The sequence below is a fragment of the Nerophis ophidion genome, linkage group LG26 (genome assembly GCF_033978795.1).
Source record: "Nerophis ophidion isolate RoL-2023_Sa linkage group LG26, RoL_Noph_v1.0, whole genome shotgun sequence".
NCBI lineage: Eukaryota > Metazoa > Chordata > Actinopteri > Syngnathiformes > Syngnathidae > Nerophis > Nerophis ophidion.
The window spans coordinates 10,503,624-10,527,941 of NC_084636.1; the positions used below are offsets into that span (position 1 = coordinate 10,503,624).

General features: G+C 38.9%; 1 protein-coding gene across 1 annotated transcript in view; it reads right to left on the reverse strand.

Moving 5' to 3' along the window:
• prkaa2 (protein kinase, AMP-activated, alpha 2 catalytic subunit) overlaps nt 1-23,272 on the reverse strand; it is a 57,721-nt gene extending 34,449 nt beyond the window's left edge. The window contains exons 1-3 of the mRNA XM_061887919.1: nt 23,113-23,272; nt 17,740-17,881; nt 6,795-6,888 (exon numbers count right to left, since the gene is read on the reverse strand). Coding sequence (XP_061743903.1) covers nt 6,795-6,888; nt 17,740-17,881; nt 23,113-23,212 — 336 coding nt within the window. The 5' untranslated portion in view covers nt 23,213-23,272. The remainder of the gene's footprint in view (nt 1-6,794; nt 6,889-17,739; nt 17,882-23,112) is intronic.
• Nucleotides 23,273-24,318: the final 1,046 nt, after the last annotated feature.

Below are 24,318 nucleotides of genomic sequence, written 5' to 3' on the forward strand. Positions count from 1 at the left end.
TTTTCCAAAAATATGCATTTTCCTGCCCTTTTTTGGTTTTGTTGGCACTCCTGATGAGTTTTTAAGACATTTGCTACAACTATAGCACCAGTATTGTGCTGCTGAAGGAAGTTCCTTTTTTTTAAATTTTTGCGAAAGGGCCCCCCCTTACGACATTTTTGCGAAAAAAAGGTTTCTAAAAATATGCATTTTCTGCCACATTTGGAGTTTGTCAGCACTGCTGATGAGTTTTTGAGACATTTCCTACAACTATAGCGCCAGTATTGTTCTGCTGAAGCAAGTTTGTTTTTTGAATTCTTGCGAAAGGGCCCCCCCCTTATGACATTTTTGCGAAAAAAAGTTTTACAAAAATATGCATTTTCTGCCATTTTTGGCTTTTGTCGGCAGTCCTGATGAGGTTTTGAGACATTTCCTACAACAACAGCACCCGTAATAAGCTGCTGAAGTAGGAACTTTTTTTTGGAGAATTTTTGCTAAAAAAATTTTCCCCAAAATATGCATTTTCTGCCATTTTTGTGTTTTGGCGGAACTCCTGGTGAGCTTTTGAGACATTTCCTACAACTACACGACAGTAATGTGCTGCTGAAGCAAGTCAGTTATTTGAATTTTGCGAAAGGCCCCCACTTTATGTCATTTTAGTGAAAAAAATGTTTACAAAAATATGCATTTTCTGCCATTTTCGTGTTTTGTCGGCACTCCTGGTGAGGTTTTGAGACATTTCCTACAACTACAGCACCAGTATTGTGCTGCTGAAGCAAGTCCAATTTTTCGAATTTTTACGTTAAGTGTCCCCCCTTACGATATTTTAGCCGAAAAAAGTTTTTTAAAAATATGCATTTTCTGCCATTTTCGGGTTTTGGCTGCCCTCCTGATGAGGTTTTGAGACATTTCCTACAACAACAGCACCCGTAATAAGCTGCTGAAGTAGGTACTTTTTTTTGAGAATTTTTGCTAAAAATTCTTTTCCAAAAATATGCATTTTTTGCCATTTTCGGGTTTTGTCCGGACTCCTGATGAGGTTTTGAGACATTTCCTACAACTACCGCACCAGTATTGTGCTGCTGAAGCAAGTCCGGTTTTTTAGAATGTTTGCGTAATGTTCCCCCTTACGACATTTTAGCAAAAAAAAGTTCTTTAAAAATATGCATTTTCTGCCATTTTCGGGTTTTGTCAGCACTCCTGATGAGGTTTTGAGACATTTCCTACAACTACAGCACCAGTAATGTGCTGCTGAAGCAAGTACTTTTTTTCGAAATTATGCCAAAATACGTTTTCCAAAAATATGCATTTTCCTGCCCTTTTTTGGTTTTGTTGGCACTCCTGATGAGTTTTTAAGACATTTGCTACAACTATAGCACCAGTATTGTGCTGCTGAAGGAAGTTCCTTTTTTTTAAATTTTTGCGAAAGGGCCCCCCCTTACGACATTTTTGCGAAAAAAAGGTTTCTAAAAATATGCATTTTCTGCCACATTTGGAGTTTGTCAGCACTGCTGATGAGTTTTTGAGACATTTCCTACAACTATAGCGCCAGTATTGTTCTGCTGAAGCAAGTTTGTTTTTTGAATTCTTGCGAAAGGGCCCCCCCCTTATGACATTTTTGCGAAAAAAAGTTTTACAAAAATATGCATTTTCTGCCATTTTTGGCTTTTGTCGGCAGTCCTGATGAGGTTTTGAGAAATTTCCTACAACTACAGAACCAGTATTGTGCTGCTGAAGCAAGTCCGTTTTTTTTAAATTTATGCTTAAAGGTTCCCCCTTATGTCATTTTTGCGAAAAAAAGTTTTACAAAAATATGCATTTTCTGTCATTTTCGGGTATTGTCGTCACTCCTGGTGAGGTTTTGAGACATTTCCTACAACTACAGCACCAGTATTGTGCTGCTGAAGCAAGTCCGTTTTTTAAATTTTTGCGAAAGGGGCCGCCCTCACGAAATTTTTGCGAAAAAAAGTTTTACAAAAATATGCATTTTCTGCCATTTTCGGATTTTGTCGGCACTCCTGATTAGGTTTTGGGACATTTCCTACAACAACAGCACCAGTAATGTCCTACTGAAGCAAGTACTTTTTTTTTGTATTTTGCGACATTTTAGCGAAAAAAAGTTTTCTAAAAATATGCATTTTCTGCCATTTTTGGAGTTTGTCGGCACTCCTGATGAGGTTTTGAGACATTTCCTACAACTACAGCACCGGTATTGTGCTGCTGAAGCAAGTCCGTTTTTTTCAAATTTTTGCGAAAGGGTCCCCCCTAATGTCATTTTTGCGAAAAAAAGTTTTCCGGAAATATGCATTTTCTGTCATTTACGGGTTTTGTCGGCACTCCTGGTGAGGTTTTGAGACATTTCCTACAACTACAGCACCAGTATTGTGCTGCTGAAGCAAGTCCGTTTTTTCGAATTTTTGCGTAAGGGTCCCCCCTTACGACAATTTTGCGAAAAAGTCTTCCAAAAATATGCATTTTCTGCCATTTTTGGGTTTTGCCCGCACTCCTGATGAGCTTTTGAGACATTTCCTACAAGTGTATCACCAGTATTGTGATGCTGAAGCAAGTCAGTTTTTTCGAATTTTTGCGTAAGGGTCCCCCCTCTCGACATTTTTGCGAAAAAAAGTTTTCCAAAAAAATGCATTTTCTGCCCTTTTTTGGTTTTGTCGGCACTCCTGATGAGGCTTTGAGACATTTCTTACAACTACAGCACCAGCATTGTGCTGCTGAAGCAAGCCCGTTTTTTGAATTTTTGCGTAAGGGTCCCCCCTTACTACAATTTTGCGAAAAAAGTTTTACAAAAATATGCATTTTCTGTCCTTTTCGGGTATTGTCGGCACTCCTGATGAGGTTTTGAGACATTTCCTACAACTACAGCACCAGTATTGTGCTTTTGAAATAAGTCCGTTTTTTGAATTTTTGCGAATGGGCCCCCCCTTAGGAAATTTTAGCGAAAAAAGTTTTCAAAAATATGCATTTTCTGCCATTTTCAGATTTTGTCAGCACTCCTGATGAGTTTTTGAGACATTTCCTACAACTACAGCACCAGTATTGTGCTGCTGAAGCAAGTCCGTTTTTTCGAATTTTTGCGTAAGGGTCGCTCGCCCCTTATGTCATTTTTGCGAAAAAAAGTTTCACAAAAATATGCATTTTCTGTAATTTTCAGGTAATGTCGGCACTCCTGATGAGGTTTTGAGACATTTCCTACAACTACAGCACCGGTATTGTGCTGCTGAAGCAAGTCCGTTTTTTTCAAATTTTTGCAAAAGGGTCCCCCCTAATGTCATTTTTGCGAAAAAAAGTTTTCCAGAAATATGCATTTTCTGTCATTTACGGGTTTTGTCGGCACTCCTGGTGAGGTTTTGAGACATTTCCTACAACTACAGCACCAGTATTGTGCTGCAGAAGCAAGTCCGTTTTTTCGAATTTTTGCGTAAGGGTCCCCCCTTACGATATTTTAGCGAAAAAAAGTTTTTAAAATATATTTATTTTCTGCCATTTTCTGGTTTTGTCGGCACTCCTGATGAGGTTTTGAGACATTTCCTACAGCAACAGCACCAGTAATGTGCTGCTAAAGCAAGTACATTTTTTCAAATTTTTGCGTAAGGGTCCCCCCTTACGACAATTTTGCGAAAAAAAGTCTTCCAAAAATATGCCTTTTCTGCCATTTTTGGGTTTTGCCCGCACTCCTGATGAGCTTTTGAGACATTTCCTACAAGTGTATCACCAGTATTGTGATGCTGAAGCAAGTCAGTTTTTTCAAATTTTTGCGTAAGGGTCCCCCCTTACGATATGTTTGCGAAAAAAAGTTTTTTTTAAATATGCATTTTCTGCCATTTTGGGGTTTTGTCGGCATTCCTCATGAGGTTTTGAGACATTTCCTATAACAACAGCACCAGTAATGTACTGCTGAAGCAAGTACTTTTTTTCGAATTTTGCGTAAGGGTCCCCCCTTTCGACATTTTTTGCGAAAAAAAGTTTTCCAAAAAATGCATTTTCTGCCATTTTTGGGTTTTGTCGGCACTCCTGATGAGCTTTTGAGAGATTTTCTACAGCTATAGCACCAGTATTGTATTGCTGAAGCAAGTCCGTTTTTTAAATTTTTGCGTAAGATATTTTTGCGAAAAAATGTTTTTTTAAAAATATGCATTTTCTGCCATTTTCTGGTTTTGTCGGCACTCCTGATGAGGTTTTGAGACATTTCCTACAACTACAGTAACCAGTATTGTGCTGCTGAAGCAAGTCCGTTTTTTCAAATTTTTGCGTAACGATATTTTTGCGAAAAAAAAGGTTTTTTTAAATATGCATTTTCTGCCATTTTTGGGTTTTGTCGGCAATCCTGATGAGGTTTTGAGACATTTCCTACAACTATAGCGCCAGTATTGTGCTGCTAAAGCAAGTCCATTTTTTGAATTTTTGCGTAAGGGCCCCCCCTTACGTGGGAAAAAGTTTTTCAAAAATATGCATTTTCTGTCATTTTCAGGTTTTGTCAGCAATCCTGATGAGGTTTTGAGATATTTCCTACAACTACAGCACCAGTATTGTGCTGCTGAAGCAAGTCCGTTTTTTAAATTTTTGCGTAAGATATTTTTGCGAAAAAATGTTTTTTTAAAAATATGCATTTTCTGCCATTTTCGGGTTTTGTCGGCACTCCTGATGAGGTTTTGAGACATTTCCTACAACTACAGTAACCAGTATTGTGCTGCTGAAGCAAGTCCGTTTTTTCGAATTTTTGCGTAACGATATTTTGCGAAAAAAAAGTTTTTTTAAAATATGCATTTTCTGCAATTTTTGGGTTTTGTCGGCAATCCTGATGAGGTTTTGAGACATTTCCTACAACTATAGCGCCAGTATTGTGCTGCTAAAGCAAGTCCATTTTTGAATTTTTGCGTAAGGGCCCCCCCCCTTACGACATTTAAGTGGGAAAAGTTTTTCAAAAATATGCATTTTCTGCCATTTTCGGGTTTTGTCAGCAATCCTGATGAGGTTTTGAGATATTTCCTACAACTACAGCACCAGTATTGTGCTGCTGAAGCAAGTCCGTTTTTTCGAATTTTTGCGTAAGGGTCCCTCCTTAGGACATTTTAGCGAAAAAAAGTTTTCCAAAAATATGCAATTTCTGCCATTTTTGGGTTTTGTCGGCACTCCTGATGAGGTTTTGAGACGTTTCCTACAACTACAGCACCAGTATTGTGCTGCTGAAGCAAGTCCGTTTTTTCCAATTTTTGCGTAAGGGCCCCCCCTTACGACATTTTAGCGAGAAAAAGTTTTACAAAAATCTGCATTTTCTGCCATTTTCGGGTATTGTCGGCACGCCTGATGATGTTTTGAGACATTTCCTACAACTACAGCACCAGTAATGTGCTGCTGAAGCAAGAACTTTTTTTCACATGTTTGCGTAAGGGTCCCCCTTTACGACATTTTTGCGAATTTTTTTCTCCCAAAAATATACATTTTCGGCAGACATAGTGTAAAGGATATCACCACATGGGATCAGGAGCACTGTCAGTAATTACAGTTAGTCGCTACATCTGTAAGTGCAAGTTAAAACTCTGCTATGCAAAGCAAAACCCATCTATCAACAACACCAAAGAACGCCGCTGGCTTCGCTGGGCCCGAGCTGATGCAAAGTGGAAAAGTGTTCTGTGGTCTGACGAATCCATATTTCACATTATATTTGGAAACTGTAGACGTGGTGTCCTCCGGAACAAAGACGAAAATAACCATCCGGATTGTTATAAGCGCAAAGTTCAAAAGCCAGCATCTGTGATGGTATGGGCGTGTATTAGTGCTCGAGGCATGGGTAACTTCCACATCTGTGAAAGCACCATTAATGCAGAATGGTCCATACAGGTTTTGGAGCAACATAAGTTGTCATCGAAGCAACGACAAGCCACGTGTTACAACAGCGTGGTTTCGTAGTAAAAGAGTGCAAGTACTTTCCTGGCCCGCCTGCAGTCCAGACCTGTCACCTATCGAAAATGTGCGCCTCATTATGAAGCGTAAAATACGACAGCGGAGACCCTGGACTGTTGAACGACTAAAGCTCTACATAAAACAAGAATGTGAAAGAATTCCACTTTCAAAGCTTCAACAATTAGTTTCCTCAGTTCCCAAACGTTTATTGAGGGTTGTTAAAAGAAAAGGTGATGTAACACAGTGGTGAACATGCCCTTTCCCAACTACTTTGGCACGTGTTGCAGCCATGTGATTCAAAGTTAATCATTATTTGCAAAAAAAAAATTAGTTTATGAGTTTGAACATCAACTATCTTGTCTTTGTAGTGCATTCAACTGAATATGGGTTGAAAAGCATTTGCAAATCATTGTATTGCGTTTATATTTACATCTAACACAATTTCCCAACTCATGTGGAAACGGGGTTTGTATATAGCGCTTTTTTCTAGTGACTCAAAGTGCTTTGCATAGTGAAACCCAATATCTAAGTTACATTCAAACCAGTGTGGGTGGCACTTGGAGCAGGTGGGTAATGTGTCTTGCCCAAGGACACAACAGCAGTGACTAGGATGGCGGAAGCGGGAATCTAACCTGGAACCCTAAAATTGCTGGCACGGCCAATCTACCAACTGAGCTATGCCGCCCCACTAATATAGTTTTGTTGTAGTTGTTAAAAAAGGCCAAAACCTATAAAAAAGAGACTGATACTGATGTACTTTAAAACGTCAAATATCGGCGCCGATAGTTGCTTGATCTCTACTTTTATATGACCAATCGCCGTGAAGGACTTGCTGCTAATCCCAAAGACACCAAAATAAGATTTGATCCTTGCAAGTTGACAAATAAATGACCGCTCACCCGTCCATGCTTGCAGATGTAGTCGAAGAGCTCCCCTCCTGACACATACTCCATAACCATGAAGAAATCTGTTGGCGTGCTGATCACTTGGTACCTGAAACATAGCCGCAACATTAGAGAAAAGTCTAAAACAATTGATAAAATGCTCATATCTCCAATTAAAAAAGCCAGTTGTCATTATAATAGAAATATCAATTGCCCTTAATTGATTAAGGAGACGTGCTTTATTTTAGTGCTTCATCTAAATGCCTCCAGTCCTCGGACATTGTTTTTCACTCAGCACTAATATTTGTTACTGGCTGTCATAGTCTCACCCACCATTATCAACTGTAGATGAAGTCAGACTTATCTTCATTGAGTGCACGCTGATACACACATTGGCTGACTATCATTTATAAGGCTCTTTTAGTTTTAATGTTTTCATACTTGTGTACTTTGTTACAAAGAAAAAGCAGCTCTTATGCATTATGCCAGACCCGGGGGCCACATGCGGCCCGTTAAAGGGGAACATTACCACAATTTCAAAAGGGTTCAAAACAATGAAAATCAGTTCCCTGCGGCTTGTTTTATTTTTCGAAGTTTTTTTCAAAATTTTACACCTCCCGGAATATCCCTAAAAAAAGCTTTAAAGTTCTTGATTTTCGCTATTCGCGATGCGACTGTCCATTTCCCTGTGACGTCATACAGTGCTGCCAATGTAAACAAACAATGGCGAATAGCACAGCAAGATATCAATCAATCAATCAATGTTTACTTATATAGCCCTAAATCACAAGATATAGTGACATTTGCTCGGATTCAGACTCGGATTTCAGCGGCTTAAGCGATTCAACAGATTACGCATGTATTGAAACAGATGGTCGGAGTATGGAGGCAGATAGCGAAAACGAAATTGAAGAAGAAATTGAAGCTCTTGAGCGAATAGCTATTGACGCTACTCGGCCATAGCATGGGTGTACCTAATGAAGTGGCCCATAGCATGGCTGCCTTATTAGCATCGCCGGTAACATGTGCGGACCAAACGATCAGGACTTTCGCATCTTGTGACACTGGAGCAACTTAAATCCGTCGATTGGTAAGTGTTTGTTTCGCATTAAATGTGGGTATCTAGTTTCAAATGTACATACAGCTAGCGTAAATAGCATGTTAGCATCGATTAGCGTAGCATGTTAGCATTAGCTGGCAGTCATGCTGTGACCAAATATGTCTGATTAGCACATAAGTCAACAACATCAACAAAACTCACCTTTGTGATTTCGTTGACTTAATCGTTGCAAATGCATCTGCAGGTTATCCATACATCTCTGTGCCATGTCTGTCTTAACATCGCCGGTAAAATGTGAAGACACTCTGGCAAATTCAATGGGGGTCTGGTGGCAGATTTCTTGCCAGTGGTGCAACTTGAATCCCTCCCTGTTAGTGTTGTTACACCCTCCGACAACACACCGACGACGCATGATGTCTCTAAGGTTCCAATAAATAGTCGAAAAAACGGAAAATAACAGAGCTGAGACCAGGTGTTTTTAATGTGTTGAAAATGAAAATGGCGGGTGTGTTACCTCGGTGACGTCACGTTCTGACGTCATCGCTAAAAGACCGATAAACAGAAAGGCGTTTAATTTGCCAAAATTCACCAATTTAGAGTTCGGAAATCGGTTAAAAAAATACATGGTCTTTTTTCTGCACCATAAAGGTATATATTGACGCTTGCATAGGTTTGGTGATAATGTTCCCCTTTAAGCTTTTCAATCTGGCCCGCCGGACATTCCCAAATATATTTTTTTAATCTTTAAGATGGAAAGTGTAGCTGCCATTATGATGCACAGTGATGTTTTCTAATGACCGTAAGTCTTGAACTATACAAAGTATTTCAATGGTTGGAATCTGCGCTTTTGCATGATATACTAGTTACTATGGTAATTAATTAGTTACTATGGTAATCCAAGTCACAGCAGTTCAGACGAGGCACCAAGCAGCGTGGGCGGGGAGCGTTTCCACAGAGTGTCAGCCGGAAATGTGGGTGTCAGGGACAGACGTGGAAGTTGATTTTCACAACAAAGTTCTAAAGCAGGGGTGCCAAACTCAATTTAGATCGGGGGCCACATGGAGAAAAATCTACTCCCAAGTGGGCCGGACTGGTAAAATCCCCGCACGATAACTTAAAAATAAAGACACTTTCAGATTGTTTTCTGTGTTTAAAAATAGAAGAAGCACATTCTGAAAATGTACAAATCATAATCTTGTTGTTTTTTTACACTTATATGTTGCGGTTCATAGTAGTCTTCATTTGTCGTTATTTATATTTTCTGAATGAATGATCAGTCAACTCAATTGTGTTCATTTTCAATCTATCAAGATAAAAAAATATCAAAATCAAATTACAGTATGCCATGTATGTAGTTTGATCATTTTCCTCGATTGATGTACTAACATCATGTGGTTTATTGTGTACATATGTACCATCATCTACAGCAGGGGTCGCCAACCTTTACCACTCAAAGAGCCATTTTGACCCATTTCACAAAATAAAGAAAACTATGGGAGCCACAAGACTCTTTTGGAATTTAAAATGAAATAACACAGCGTACAAAGTTTTGTTTTGCTTTGTGCTATGTATTAACCAAAGGTCTCAGACACACGGCCCGCACCTTAATATGAACATTTAATATTAGTGTAAGTTTTATTTGAATGCCGCTTGACAACACATTTGCCAACCATCTCAATTTTTCCGGGAGACTACAGAGTTTCAGGGCAACCTTTCTCTCGACTGTCTGCTGGTTTTCACCCAAACAACAATAATAAGGGCGTGTTATGATGACAATGCGTTTAGCGCCCTCCACAACCGTAACAAACAGCTTACCAGCCCATTCGTATGTTGTATGTGGCTTCTGCAGACACATCTAAGCGACTGCAAGGCATACTTACTCAACAGCCATACAGGTAACACTGAGGGTTTTATTATAAACAACTTTAGCACTCTTACTAATATGCGCCACACTGTGAACCCACACCAAACAAGAATGACAAACACATTTTGGGAGAACATCCGCACTGTAACACATTATAAATGCAACTTAACAATTACCCAGAATCCCATGCATCCCTAACTATTCCGGGCTCCATTATACACCCCCGCTAGCACCCAACCCCGCCCACCTCAATCGACACACGGAGGGCGGGGGTGGTAGTGGGGGTGTACAATCAAGCCCGGAATAGTTAGGGATGCATGGGATTCTGGGTAATTGTTATGTTGCGTTTATAATGTGTTACAGTGCGGATGTTCTCCCGAAATGTGTTTGTCATTCTTGTTTGGTGTGGGTTCACAGTGTGGCGCATATTAGTAAGAGTGCTAAAGTTATTTATATCACAACCCTCAGTGTAACCGCTATGGCTGTTGAACAACTAGGCCTTGCAGTCGCTTGTGCGGTGAGTCAGCGGCCGCACGTTAGATGTGGCCGGCCGGCACTCAGAGAGCATAGTAAAGCGGACGCTACGACATGGTCGAGAGGACGTTTAAGGCATTGCCATCACGGCACGGCCTCAATATTGTTGTCTGGGTGAAAATCTGAGAATGTTATCCTGGGGAGATTTCTGGGAGAGGCAATGAAATTTGGAAAACTTCCCGGTAAAATGGGGGGAGGGGGGGGGGGGGGGGTCGGCAAGTATGCAGCTGAGCCACATCAGAGTGATCCAAGAGCCGCATGCGGCTCGACCCCTGATCTACAGAGATACAAAGAATTGCTATTGCAACATCCAATAGACCCATGTAGAAGAGCTGTTTCTTTCATTCAAAAATTTCAGGTTAATTTGTATATTTAGCAAACTCATCCTGCGGGCCGGTTAAAACCTGTTTGCGGGCCGTACGTTTGACACCCCTGTTCTAAAGCTTATTTATATATCAGATTGTATATTGTATTTTTACCCTTTGCGTTCATATGCCGCTGTTTGTTGCATTTTTTTTGCGTTTTGCTTGATTGTAAAATATGTCGATCGAGAGGAGGTGTGACGTTCAATATTCTGTGTTTTATCGATCATAGAAAAATCAAACATTCCGTTCGGTTTTTTTCAGACGGTCTGTCCAAATGTTTTTTAGCATTCAATCAGACATTATTGTGAGATTTTGTATTAGTGTTCCTAAAAATAGATATACCGGCCCTCAGACACATTTATTTCTCCAAATTTGGCCTCCTAGTCAAAATAATTGCACAGGCCTGCATTACACTAACAATTTCTATGTTTTAACTGTTCCCCATGGATAAACCGAAGAACTTTTGGCATTGCTGCAACTATAGCGTGGAATACATTGCAGACGAAACTGAAACTCACTGAACTACTTCCATGTGGAGCCTTCCGTTTTGTCCTGAGGGAAAGACAGCGTGAGACGTTTGCACAGTAACTGTGTTTTTAAAAGGTGTTACTCTTTATTGTTTTACAGTTCTCTTTTATGTATTTTAAAATGAATGTCTTAGCGCAGTGGTTCTCAAATGGGGGTACACGTACCCCTTGGGGTACTTGAAGGTATGCCAAGGGGTACGTGAGATTTTTTTTAAATATTCCACAATTCAAAAATCCTTTATAAATATATTTATTGAATAATATTTAAAAAAATATGAATGTATGTTCATAAACTGTGAAAAGAAATGCAACATTGCAATATTCAGTGTTGACAGCTAGATTTTTTGTGGACATGTTCCATAACATTTGATGTTAAAGATTTCTGTTTTTGTGAAGAAATGTTTAGAATTAAGTTCATGAATGCAGGTGGATCTGTATTACAATCCCCAAAGAGGGCACTTTAAGTTGATGATTACTTTTATGTGTAGAAATCTTTATTTATAATTGAATCACTTGTTTATTTTTCAACAAGTTTTTAGTTATTTTTATATCTTTTTCCAAATAGTTCAAGAAAGACCACTACAAATGAGCAAAATTTTGCACTGTTATACAATTAAATAAATCAGAAACTGATGACACAGTGCTGTATTTTACTTCTTTATCTCTTTTTTTCAACCAAAAATGTTTTGCTCTGATTAGGGTGTACTTGATTTTAAAAAATGTTCACAGGGGGTACATCACTGAAAAAAGGTTGAGAACCACTGTCTTAGCGTATTACTTTTTTAACATGTGCTGTTGACCTCTTGGCCAGGTCACCCTTGTGAAAGAGATCTTGATCTCAATGGGTTTCTTATCTTGTTAAATAAAGGTTCTATCACAGGGACTAAAAGCCAAGTCTCATAGACGGCTGCTCTTAGGGGGCGATGCTTCCTCAGCATCCAATGCCTTAAAGCTAGAAGTTGTGTATACGTCTGTGGCTGTGATCCACAGCACACCACCTCGGAGGTCACATATCAACCATAACTTGCAGGGTGACAGGGGACTAAAACCCTTACTGGGGAGGGGCTAAAAATAACACTTGAGAATGTTGAGACGCTGTTTGGTAAAAAGAGTGGAGAGCGGAGAGAGAGAAAGTAGGCAAGGTCAAAAGGAAAACATAAGCAGAGCTAAGACATCTTGATGAGGATTTAACCCTGTGGAGGGAATTCCACTGTATATTACATGTAGCTGTGCAATACACAAGTTAATACCTCTGTAGAATGCACCGTTTTGTGGGCGGTCCTATTTACGTGCAGAAAGCCCTCCTCCAGGCCAAGCCCCCTTTGACGGCCTCTCTACCCCATACGCTTATATTTATTAAAAATGGCAGAGCATTTTAGCATGCATGTGCATCTTGATGAGGATTTAACCGTGCAAGGAAATTCCACTGTATATTACTATTATTATTAATATTATTATATATTTATATTTGATTTTTGGGGTATTATTATTATTATTGACCATGTTTGAGATTCATTTCAGTTCGAGCAAGGTAATCAGCTGTTAGCATATATTACATGGATCAGTGTTTTTCAACCAACGTGCTGCCGTGAGTTAAAGTTAAAGTTAAAGTACCAATGATTGTCACACACACACACACTAAGTGTGGTGAAATTTGTCCTCTGCATTTGACCCATGCCCTTGATCACCCCCTGGGAGGTGAGGGGAGCAGTGGGCAGCAGCGGTGCCGCGCCCGGGAATCATTTATGGTGATTTAACCCCCAATTCCAACCTTTGATGCTGAGTGCCAAGCAGGGAGGCAACAGGTCCCATTTTTTTATAGTCTTTGGTATGACTCGGCCGGGATTTTAACTCTCAACCTACCGATCTCAGGGCCGACACTCTAACCACTAGGCCACTGAGTAGGTGAGATAGTCTGGTGTGCTGTGGGAGATTATGTAATTTCACCTACCGTATTTTTCGGACAATAAATCGCAGTTTTTTTTCCAGAGTTTGGCCGGGGTTGCGACTTATAGTCAGTAGTGACTTATGTGTGACATTATTAACACGTTACCGTAAAATATCAAATAATATTATTTAGCTCATTCGCGTAAGTGACTAGACGTACAAGATTTCATGGGATTTAGCGATTAGGAGTGACAGATTGTTTGGTAATATGTAACGATAACATAGCAGGCACCTTCTCAGTTGGTTATTTATGCGTCATATAACATACACTTATTCAGCCTGTTGTTCATTATTCTTTATTTATTTTAAATTGCCTTTCAAATGTCTAATTTTGGTGTTGGGTTTTATTAAATAAATTTCCCCCAAAAATGCGACTTATACTCCAGTAGGAGCCTAAATACTGTTTAAGTTCATTTACATTTTATGGAAGGTGCTTTATATTTATTTAGCCAAAAGGGGACTATTTACTTTATTTGCATGATAAGAACATTTATATATTGAATGCTTAGAGTAATTATATAAAGCTCACTTTAATTGTAATTATTACATTTGTCAAAATGATTTGATGACATAACTTTTTTTTTTTTTTTTTTTTCCAAGATGGCGCTGCTGTAGTGGCTGCTGTAGGCAGGAGCTCTGTGCTCTTGTGTCATCCTTTTGTGTTTCCCTCTTGTTTTCATGTGTTATTATATTTTTTAGCATTTTGGTCTGGGACCCTTTGGGACTGTGTGACAAGGAGTGGCACTTTCGTGACCTCTGTGGTGCTTTTTTGTGGACTTTTGGATCTGCCTCCCGGGAGCCTTTTGGCCATGGAGACCAGCTGCTGGGTCTCTGCTACACCAGAGTTTGTTTGGATGTACTGGAGGAGATGCGGATGAGGGGACAGGGCTGCGAAGCTAGCACTGAGCGCTGGGACGGAGAGGCTTCGCGGTGTCTTGACTGGGTGAGCAGGTGTCGGACACCTCAGTCACCTTGGATGTGTCCTCGCTCATCCATGCGGACTGGACATTGGCCGAGAGTGGAGTCGGCTGTCTTGGTTGCTTTGTTGGGTCTGCTTCTGTCTCTGGCCATGCTCCCTCCTCCCCAGCGGACAATGGCGTGGAACACCGCAGAGGCCACCACAGTGTATATGTTTATTTTACTTTTTATTCATAGCTGTATGTAGAAGTGTCTGGTTGTATCTGCTGCTTTAATGTCTTTTATGTCCTCTGTGTTCTTTGATGTTTGATGTTTCCCTCTTACACACATGTAAGAGGGATGTGTACTATGGCTATGAGTTGTTTTTTTTTTTTTCCCTTGGCCTCAGTCTGCACCCCCACTCCAGGGCCCAGGCTAAGACCGATTTTTTTTATTTTTTATTTTAATCTTCTATTCTTTTCTCCCATCCCCCCCCCCCCGTTTACCTGTATGTCATCTTTTTTGTAAGGGGCGCTGGAAGCCGGCAGACCCGTCAGCGACCATGTTCTGTCTCCCTGTAATGTTTGTCTGATCTTGAATGGGATTGTGCTGAAAATTGTAATTTTCCTGAAGGAACTCTCCTGACGGAATAAATAAAGTACTATCTAATCTAATCTAACTGTTTTAAGTGTATATACGTATGGCGGAAGGATCTGTGTGGTAAGGTGGTTTTTGGACGCAAGGTGTCATGGGTAATGGCAGTCAGGTGCGGTGGAATCGAGCCACACCGTTTTTTGACCTCACTCATACTTATTCTCATTCATACTTTTTCTAACTCGTACTGCAACAAACTCTCTTTATTTTGTCATTCATTTGTTCCCACATCGTGACTGTTTTATGTTTTGAATTATTAAGATCACAAGTAAACCATACAAACGAAGAAGAACATCTGGAGTTTTGTTTTGTTGTTGCAGCAGCAAGCGGAGTGAATGTGATAGTAGAAGAGCGTCAAGCTAAGGCTACTTTAGGAATCTACAACTCCAGTGAGAATTATAGATTTTTTTCCTTCTTTATTATGCATTTTCGGCAGGTGCGACTTATACTCTGGAGCGACTTATACTCCGAAAAATGCGGTAATTGGGTTAAAAATATGTTTTGCAAACCGGTAATTATAATCCGCAAATTTGCCGTTGTTGAGTGCCTATGCTGTCTACAGATCGGCAGAGTAACCATGTTATACTCTTCCATATCAGTGTAGATGTCGGGAACGTGGTTTGTCGTGATCACAATATGCAGACGACAGCGGGAGGCAGCGTGCAGGTAAAAGGTATCTAATGCTTAAACCAAATATAAACAAAAGGCAAGTGCCGCTAAGAAAAGGCATTGAAGCTTAGGGAAGGCTATGGAGAATGAAGCTAAAACTGAACTGGCTGCAAAGTAAACAAAAATAGAATGCTGGACGACAGCAAAGACTTACAGCGTGTGGAGCAGTAGACGGCGTCTACAAAATAGGAGTGCAGGACAAGAAGTAAAACACTATACAGGAAATTCAAAATAAGTCACGGCGTGTTCTGACAGGTCGTGACCGTACACCTACTTTGAGACAAGAACTATAGTGATGCATGGTTGGTTATGGTTTGAATTCATATCCAACAAATGCGAGAACGACTTTTTACTGTCAATATCGGCTGTCATTTCTTAATGTTTTCTGCTGGTGGTGTGCCTTGAGATTTTTTCAATGAAAAAAACGTGCCTTGTCTCAGAAAAGGTTAAAAAAACACTGACCTAGATCAAACATGGCGGAAATATCTGTTAGAAAATATACCACAGTAGTAAACAGAAGGGATTAGACGATGCTCTGTATAATCCAACTTCAATGACAGACTTTAGTTTCACGGCAACTCACAAGTAAACCTGCTCCGAATGCAGACTCGAGACTTTAGGTCATTGGTCCCAATAGTGTTTCTTAATCATAAGGCCAATTGTTCAGCAAATATCAGTTTTTCAGCTGTGGTCTGTATAGGCTGCAGGGGTACTTAGTTTTCAACCACTTGTGGCGGTAATGACAATATCAAACAGACAGAAGAAGTTTAGAGTTTAAGTGAGAGAGAAGTTTCTTAAGTGCAAAAGTTATGACTAATGGTGAATACCATATTTTCCGGACCATAGGGCGCACCTGTTTATAATGCGCACTGCCGATGAGTGATCTATTTTTGATCTTTTTTCATATATTAGGCGCACCGGATTATATAGGGCTCATTAAAAGGAGTTTGTTTTAAATATTTTTTTTTGTAATACACTTCCTTGTGGTCTACATAACATGTAATAGTGGTTCTTTGGGTCAAAATGTTGCATAGATGATGTTTTACAGATCGTCTTCAAGCCGTTTTCTGACAGTCGCTTCTGGATGCGCCATTTGTGTGCAGTCTTATTTACGTGGCTCATCTTCGGCAGCGGGTTCTACCCCGTCATCTTTGTTGTAACGGTGTAGCGTGCGAGGACGGGAGTGGAAGAAGTGTCAAGAGATGGAGCTAACTGTTTTAATGACATTCAGACTTTACTTCAATCAGTAACGGAGCAGCATCTCCTCATCCGGAAACAACCACACCGGAAATGTGTCCCTTGAAAAATCGTCCGACCGGAACTCTAATAACTAAAGTTCCTTGAGTGAACAATAACAACTCACTACACCGGTATGTTTTAGAGCTTTCATGGTGAGTTTACTGACAGATATAAGTAATAACTTTAAACTACTATATATTAAAAATGGCAACAGCGGAGTATGAATGTCCCATAACAGGAAGATAGGAAAAAGAAAAAAAGTTTATCAGCTACAGCGTCGCCGCGGACGCAAGCAATTTTTCAAGATTAATGCAGATCCCAATTACAGGTCAGCAGGTACCAGAAGGTAAGAAAAGTTGCTTTTGCATGATATTGCGACACGAAACGCCAGATCTTACCTAATACACACACCATTATAATACTCTTATGTTTGATGCGCAGACAATCCTTCAAGCGGTTCGGCTTCATAGCTTACCAAAGTTGTACTAAAACATTTTGATAGATTTTTGAGCGCTGTGTGTAATGTTCTATATTTTCAATGCAACATTTAAAATGTTGGTGTTGTTTATTTGAGACCCATCATAGTGCAGGCTACACTTATCTCTTATGTTTGACTGCCATCTACTGGTCACACTTATTACACCACATACCAAATAAAATAGGTTCGAGGTGGGTGAGCTCAACCAAACTTATTCCTTACATTAGGCGCACCAAGTTATAAGGCGCACTGTCGAGTTTTGAGGAAAAAAAGGATTTTAAGAGCGCAATATAGTCCAGGTAATACGGTATGTATTTTTATTTACACTTACATTTTATTGACGGTTAAGTTAACATATTTTTTCCTTTTTTTTTTGCTCAATATCAATTATTTATGTATATTCATTTGTGTTGGTTATTTATGAGGCCTTTCTTATACACTATATTTGATTAATATTTATTTTTCTAATCAGCCTGACCTAAGCCTAATGTTTGTGTTGACTAAATATTTTTTTTTGTGTGATTAACACATGCTTTCAAATCATTTGACGTGTTTGCAAACTGTAAGTAGGTTATTTATAATTATTGGAAATAATTAAAATCAGGTGAAAGATTACTAATTCAGTGCTAATATTTGAGTAAGTCCCAGGCCCCTCTGTAGTGGAAAAGTTGGGCCCTGATGTCAAAAAGGTCAAGAACCCCCTGATTTAAAGCATTCCTCACTCACAGCTTGATGATGTGCGGGTGCCGGAACAGTTTGAGATTCTGGATCTCTCGCTTGATTTTGCCCACGACATCCAGGCTGCGAATCTTCTGCCTGTTGAGGATCTTCACTGCCACCTTATGCCCCGTCAGCTGGTGCTCCCCGACTAATGACGCCAAGGAAGACAAGATGCAAAACAGGATATTTGGTTGAAAATATCAGAAAGGAATTGTGTCACTGCTGTTTGTTTATTCACGTTTATTGAACTGTTTAAATATTAAAAATAGCCGCCGCATGCTTGAATTTTTCAGCACGTGGATTTCAGTGGAAAAAGTATGGACACCCCTGTTTTAGGGGGCATCTTAAAATAAGAAGATGTTGATAGAAAGTAGAAGTAACATGTCACTCGTTATTTTCAGAGTTGTATGCATCTAGATGTGTAAAGTATAAACATTGCAAATCGAATTGCACTTTGAGAGAAAAATTGCAATTACATTTTTTGTCGCAAAATCGTGCAACTCTAGTTTCTACTATTGCTGATTCATGTATTTATCTAGTTTGAGTGTGCAGGTGTATCCAGCTCCCCTATGCCATGGACAAGAGCATATGGGCCCTATGGGACAAGGTGCTAATGGTGCTGTTTTGGAAACCTGTTGCACACACTCCCTCATATTATGGTTTAAAATGTACCACACCCAAAACCAGGGAAGTTGGCATGTTGTGTAAATGGTAAATAAAAACGTTTATTCAATTCAATAGACTGCAAAGACAAGATATTTAAGTTTGAACTGGAAAATAGTTTTATTTTGTGCAAATATCAGCTCATTTGGAGTTTGACGCCTGCAACATGTTTCAAAAAAGCTTTCACAAGTGGCAAAAAAGACTGAGAAAGTTGAGGAACGCTCATCAAACACTTATTTGGAAAATCCCACAGGTGAACAGGCACACTGGGAACAGGTGGGTGCCATTATTGAGCATTTCATGGAAGCTGCTTTTATACCCAGTCATTCACAAACCGGGATGGGGTGGGGGTCACCACTTTGTGAACAAATGTGGGAGCAAATTGTTTAAGAACAACATTTCTCAACCAGCTATTAAAGTACCAATGGTAGACACACACACATTAGGTGTGGCGAAATTATTCTCTGCATTTCACCCATCACCCTTGAACACACCCTGGGAGGTGAGGGGAGCAGTAGGGAATCATTTTGGTGATTTTTAAACCCCATTCCCCACCCTTGATGCTGAGTGCCAAGCAGGGAGGGAATGGCTCCCATTTTTTTAGTATTTGGTATGACTCGGCCGGGGTTTGAACTCACAACCTACCGATCTCAGGGCGGACACTCTAACCAATAGGCCACCAAGTTGGTGCAAAGAATTTAGGGATTTTACCATCTACGGTCCATAATATCGTCAAAAGGTTCAGAGAATCTGGAGAAATCACTCCACGTAAGCAGCAAGGCTGAAAACCAACATTGAATACCCGTGACCTTCAATCCCTCAGGCGGTACAGCATCAAAAAGCGACATCAGTGGGTAAAGGATATCACCACATGGACTCAGGAACACTTCAAAAAACCACTCTCAGTAACTACAGTTCGTCGCTACATCTGTAAGTGCAAGTTAAAACTCAACTATGCAAAGCGAAAGCCATTTATCAACAACACCCAGAAACGCTGGGCCCGAGCTCATCTCAGATGGACTGATGCAACATGTAAAAATGTTCTGTGGTTTGATGAGTCCAGATTTCAAATTGTTTTTGGAAACTGTGGACGTTGTGTTCTCCGGACCAAAGAGGAAAAGAACCGTCCTTATTGTTTTAGGCGCTAAGTTCAATAGCCAGCATCTGTGATGGTATGGGAGTGTATTAGTGCCCAAGGCATGGGTAATTTACACATCTGTGAAGGCATCATTAATGCTGAGGAGGTACATACAGGTTTTGGAGCAACATTATCACCGACGTCCCACTGGGCTGGGTGTGAGTTTTCCTTGCCCTTATGTGGGCCTACCGAGGATGTCGTAGTGGTTTGTGTTGTGGTTTGTGCAGCCCTTTGAGACACTAGTGATTTAGGGCTATATAAGTAAACATTGATTGATTGATTGATATGTTGCCATCCAAGCACCATTATCATGGTGCTTGGATGGCTGCTTATTTTAGCAAGACGATGCCAAACCACGTGTTACAACAGCGTGGCTTCGTAGTAAAAGAGTATGGGTACTAGACTGGCTTCCCTGTAGTCCAGACCTGTAACCCATTCAAAATATGTGGCGGATTATGAAGCCTAAAATACCACAACGGACTGTTGAACAACTTAAGGTGTCCATCAAGCAAGAATGGTAAAAAATTCCACCTGGAAAGCTTCAAAAATTGGGTCCCCTCAGTTCCCAAACGTTTACTGAGTGTTGTTAAAAGGAAAGGCCATGTAACACAGTGGTAAAAATGTCCCTGACGATTTTTTTTGCAATGAGTTGCTGCCATTAAATTATAAGTTAATGATTATTTGCAAACATATAAAAAATACTTTCTCAAATCGAACATTACATATCTTGTCTTTGCAGTCTATTCAATTGAATATAATAAAAGGATTTGCAATGTTTTTATTTATGATTTACACAACACAGCTGGTGTTAAACGTTGTTTTGCCAGTTTAGTTTGCAGCTGAAGCAAACAAGGTCACACACAGGGTGGTCAAAACTACAAAAAAAAAACTGACGTGTAAGCACTTGTTATTGTTATGAAAAGCAGAATGTTGCACACTATATATATTCTCTCTAATAGCTACATTTATATCACAACAGGGTAAAATAATCGACTCTGAATCGCACTGATTAATCTCGAACAGCAGTAGGTGTCTTGCAAGATAAAATGGGGGCTAAACCCGGTGCGTGCCCTTTCAAAAATAAAAAATAAAGTAAAATATAAACAGACAACGCGTGTGAAATTTTAAATATTTGCGATAGTGTCATACTCTAAATCAGGGGTGTCCAAAGTGCGGCCCGGGGGCCATTTGCCACCCGCAGGTCATTTTTTAATGGCCCCGCGGCACATTTTAAAAATACTATGGAAAAAAATTAAAAACAATAAAAGTGGTATAAAAAAGAAAACAGGTGAAATGTAACAAGAACATGTTGCAATGTTTACTCTAATAACACAAAGCGTCCATGCAGGCTGATTCTTTCTTAAAAAAAAAAAAAATAGTGATTCAAAATCAATTATGAATTATTGACCGATTCAAGGCTCCATTTTCGTCACATTAAATATTTCACTTTGAGATATTTTGTGTTTGCCATATAAAAAACTGAGCTGTTTTTGTTTAAAAGAAGGGCCTAAAACGAAAAAACAAAACAAAAAAAAAACTACAAAAAAACTTATAATTGATGAATAAATCTGAAGTTGATCTCGAGACCATTGTGTTAAAACTAAACAGTAAAAAAATATATATATATTTTTTTTAGCACTTTAATGAGTAGACCCTTTTGGATCAGTGGGTTTTGTTTTTAAGTGTCATTGCACAAAAAATAACAGGGGATTAAAATCAATGGCGTTATGAGTTGTTGACCTTTTTACGGCTCCAATTATGATATAATCTCAAACATTCTACTTAAAAATTACTTTAAAATATTGCATTTTTTTTTCCGTTAAAAACATGGTTTTCTTTGACAAAAAGAGCATACAACCTAAATCTTTAAAAACGTCATATTGACAGATAGACCTAATGTTGATCTAGAGCAGGGGTCACCAACGCGGTGCCCGTGGGCACCAGGTAGCCCGTAAGAACCAGATGAGTCGCCCGCTGGCCTGTTCTAAAAATAGCTCAAATAACAGCACTTACCAGTGAGCTGCCTCTATTTTTTGAATTGTATTTTTTTACTAGCAAGCTGGTCTCGCTTTGCTCAACATTTTTAATTCTAAGAGAGACAAAACTCAAATAGAATTTGAAAATCCATGAAAATATTTCAAACACTTGGTCTTCACTTGTTTAAATACATTCATTTATTTGTTTTACTTTGCTTCTTATAACTTTCAGAAAGACAATTTTAGAGAAAAAATACAACCTTAAAAATTATTTTTGGATTTTTAAACACATAACTTTTTATCTTTTAATTTCCTTCCTCTTCTTTCCTGACAATTTAAATCAATGTTCAAGTTTTTTTTATTATTGTAAAGAATAATAAATTCATTTTAATTCAATTCTTCATTTTAGCTTCTGTTTTTTCGACGAAGATTATTTTTTGAAATATTTCTTCAAACTTATGATTAAAATAAAATAAAAATTATTCTGGCAAATCAAATTAAAATTATATTTCAAAGTCTCTTGAATTTCTTTTAAAAAAAAATTCTGGAAAATTTAGAAGAAATAATGATTTGTTTTTGTCAGAAATATAGCTTGGTCCAATTTGTTATATATTCTAACAAAGCGCAGATTGTATTTTAACCTATTTAAAACATGTCATCAAAATTCTAAAATTAATCTTAATCAGGAAAAATTACTAATGATGTTCCATCAATTTTTTTTAATTTTTTTTTTCAAAAAAGATTTGAATTAGCTAGTTTTTCTCTTCTTTTTTTCGGTTGAATTTTGAATTTTAAAGAGTCGAAATTAAAGATAAACTATGTTTCAAAATATAATAAAAAAAATTCCTGTTTTCTCCTCTTTTAAACCGTTCAATTAAGTGTTTTTTTCATCATTTATTCTCTACAAAAACCTTCCGTAAAAGGAAAACAAATGTACGACGGAATGACCGACAGTAATACCCATTTTTGTATGTATATAGATGTATTTATTAAAAGTAAATTGAGCAAATTGGCTATTTCTGGCAATTTATTTAAGTGTGTATCAAACTGGTAGCCCTTCGCATTAATCAATACTCAAGAAGTATCTCGTGGTTTCAAAAAGGTTGGTGACCCCTGACCTAGAGATTTAAAACTTGAATAATAATAAAAACAATAATACTGAATGCCACATTTTTAACATTTTATTTTTACCAAAACCCTTTGGGGTCCCCGAGATCAAGCCTGAGTGGAGGCCTAAATGTGTATTTTTTTATTCATATATTGTAATGTTTTTTTCAAATAAATGGCCCCCACTTGCTTTGATTTTTCAGTGTGCAGCCCTCAGTGGAAAAAGTTTGGACACCCCTGCTCTAAATAATTCCACCTGCCATTGATTTTGCTCCAGGAATGTGACTTTCAAACAACCGTATTCTCAAAGGCCTTTTACGCAGTGGCTTTCTGACGTTGCTATCGTTGCTCTGGGCAGCTACGCCAAAACACTACACCGCCGCTGACTGCACGTCCGAAAAAGAGGAGGGTGAAGAAGGTCGCACCGTGACAACTTCACAGCCAAAACGCTCACAAATAAAAAACATAAACAAGCACTCGACAGCGCGACTTAACTCTTCACTTTGCCGAAGGTTCCCACGCCGAGAGTGACGCCGAGGACGTAATGGCCGATCTTCACCCTGCCTTCGAGCTTCTGCTGTTGCCGCTCTGCCATATTCGCGGTGTGCTGCCTGTCAATCAGCCCGGCGCACTGAGGGGCGGGGCGGGGCGCTTCTTGGAGTGTTACTTAGACAGCGATGACCCCGCCCCTCTCCGGGCTTAAAAGGTGATCATTGGCGGGCGCGCTTGTTTCCAACGTCTAGGTCGCACTCATTGGCACCAAAAACGTCCGATATACGTATAAGACGTTATTTTGTCCTATATGTCTTTTATGAACGTCTAAACACGCATTGAAATTGAAAAGAATAGTAAACAGAATCCAGACCCTAGTGGTAAGACATTACGAAAATGTATGCAATGACGCGGTGGACTGTTTTTGTTGTGTTTTTGCAGGTGTAATGTACCATTTTGACCACAAGATGGCAGACTAGCACTGTACTGTATTGTTATTATGGCGTGAACTGAATAGTGGCGTATTTAGGTATTTAGTTATTTATTATTTCTTCGGTCAATGGTCAACAAAATAAACAAATAGTTTTACATAAACAAACAGATGCACATTCACCGAACCCTTCTTAGTGAAGACTAAAATGTTTTTTTTTAATTCAAGACAAAGTTATATGTTTTTGGTAACACTTTTATTTTTTTTATTTTTTTATTTTACTGTTTTAATTAATTTTACCCTTTAAAATAGTTTTTAATCATATTTGTTTTTATATTGTTTTTATTGGTTTTATTTTTATTCATTTTTTGTTTTATTCAGTCATTGGTGGAGCATAATATTGTTTTTAACATGGCTGTGCAGCACTTTGGAAACGTTATTGTTGTTTAAATGTGCTATATAAATAAAGTGGATTGGATTGGATTAGTATGGAGAGTATATTTTAAGTAACAAAGACTTAATTTAAAGTTTTTTTGACACTAGGGGAACATATTCTAAGTCAGTGGTCCCCAACCTTTTTGTATCCGCTTAATAATTTGTCCCGCGGCCTGGGGGGGTGTCCTTTTTTTTTTAATCTTTGTCATGAAAAAGGGATGTTTTTGTCAAGGAAAAGGGAGGTGCACTAATTGTAAGTGTATATTGTGTTTTTTATGTTGATTTAATTTTAAATTATTTTTTTTAAAATAAAAATTAATAAAAAATTCTTCTGCGGCCCGGTA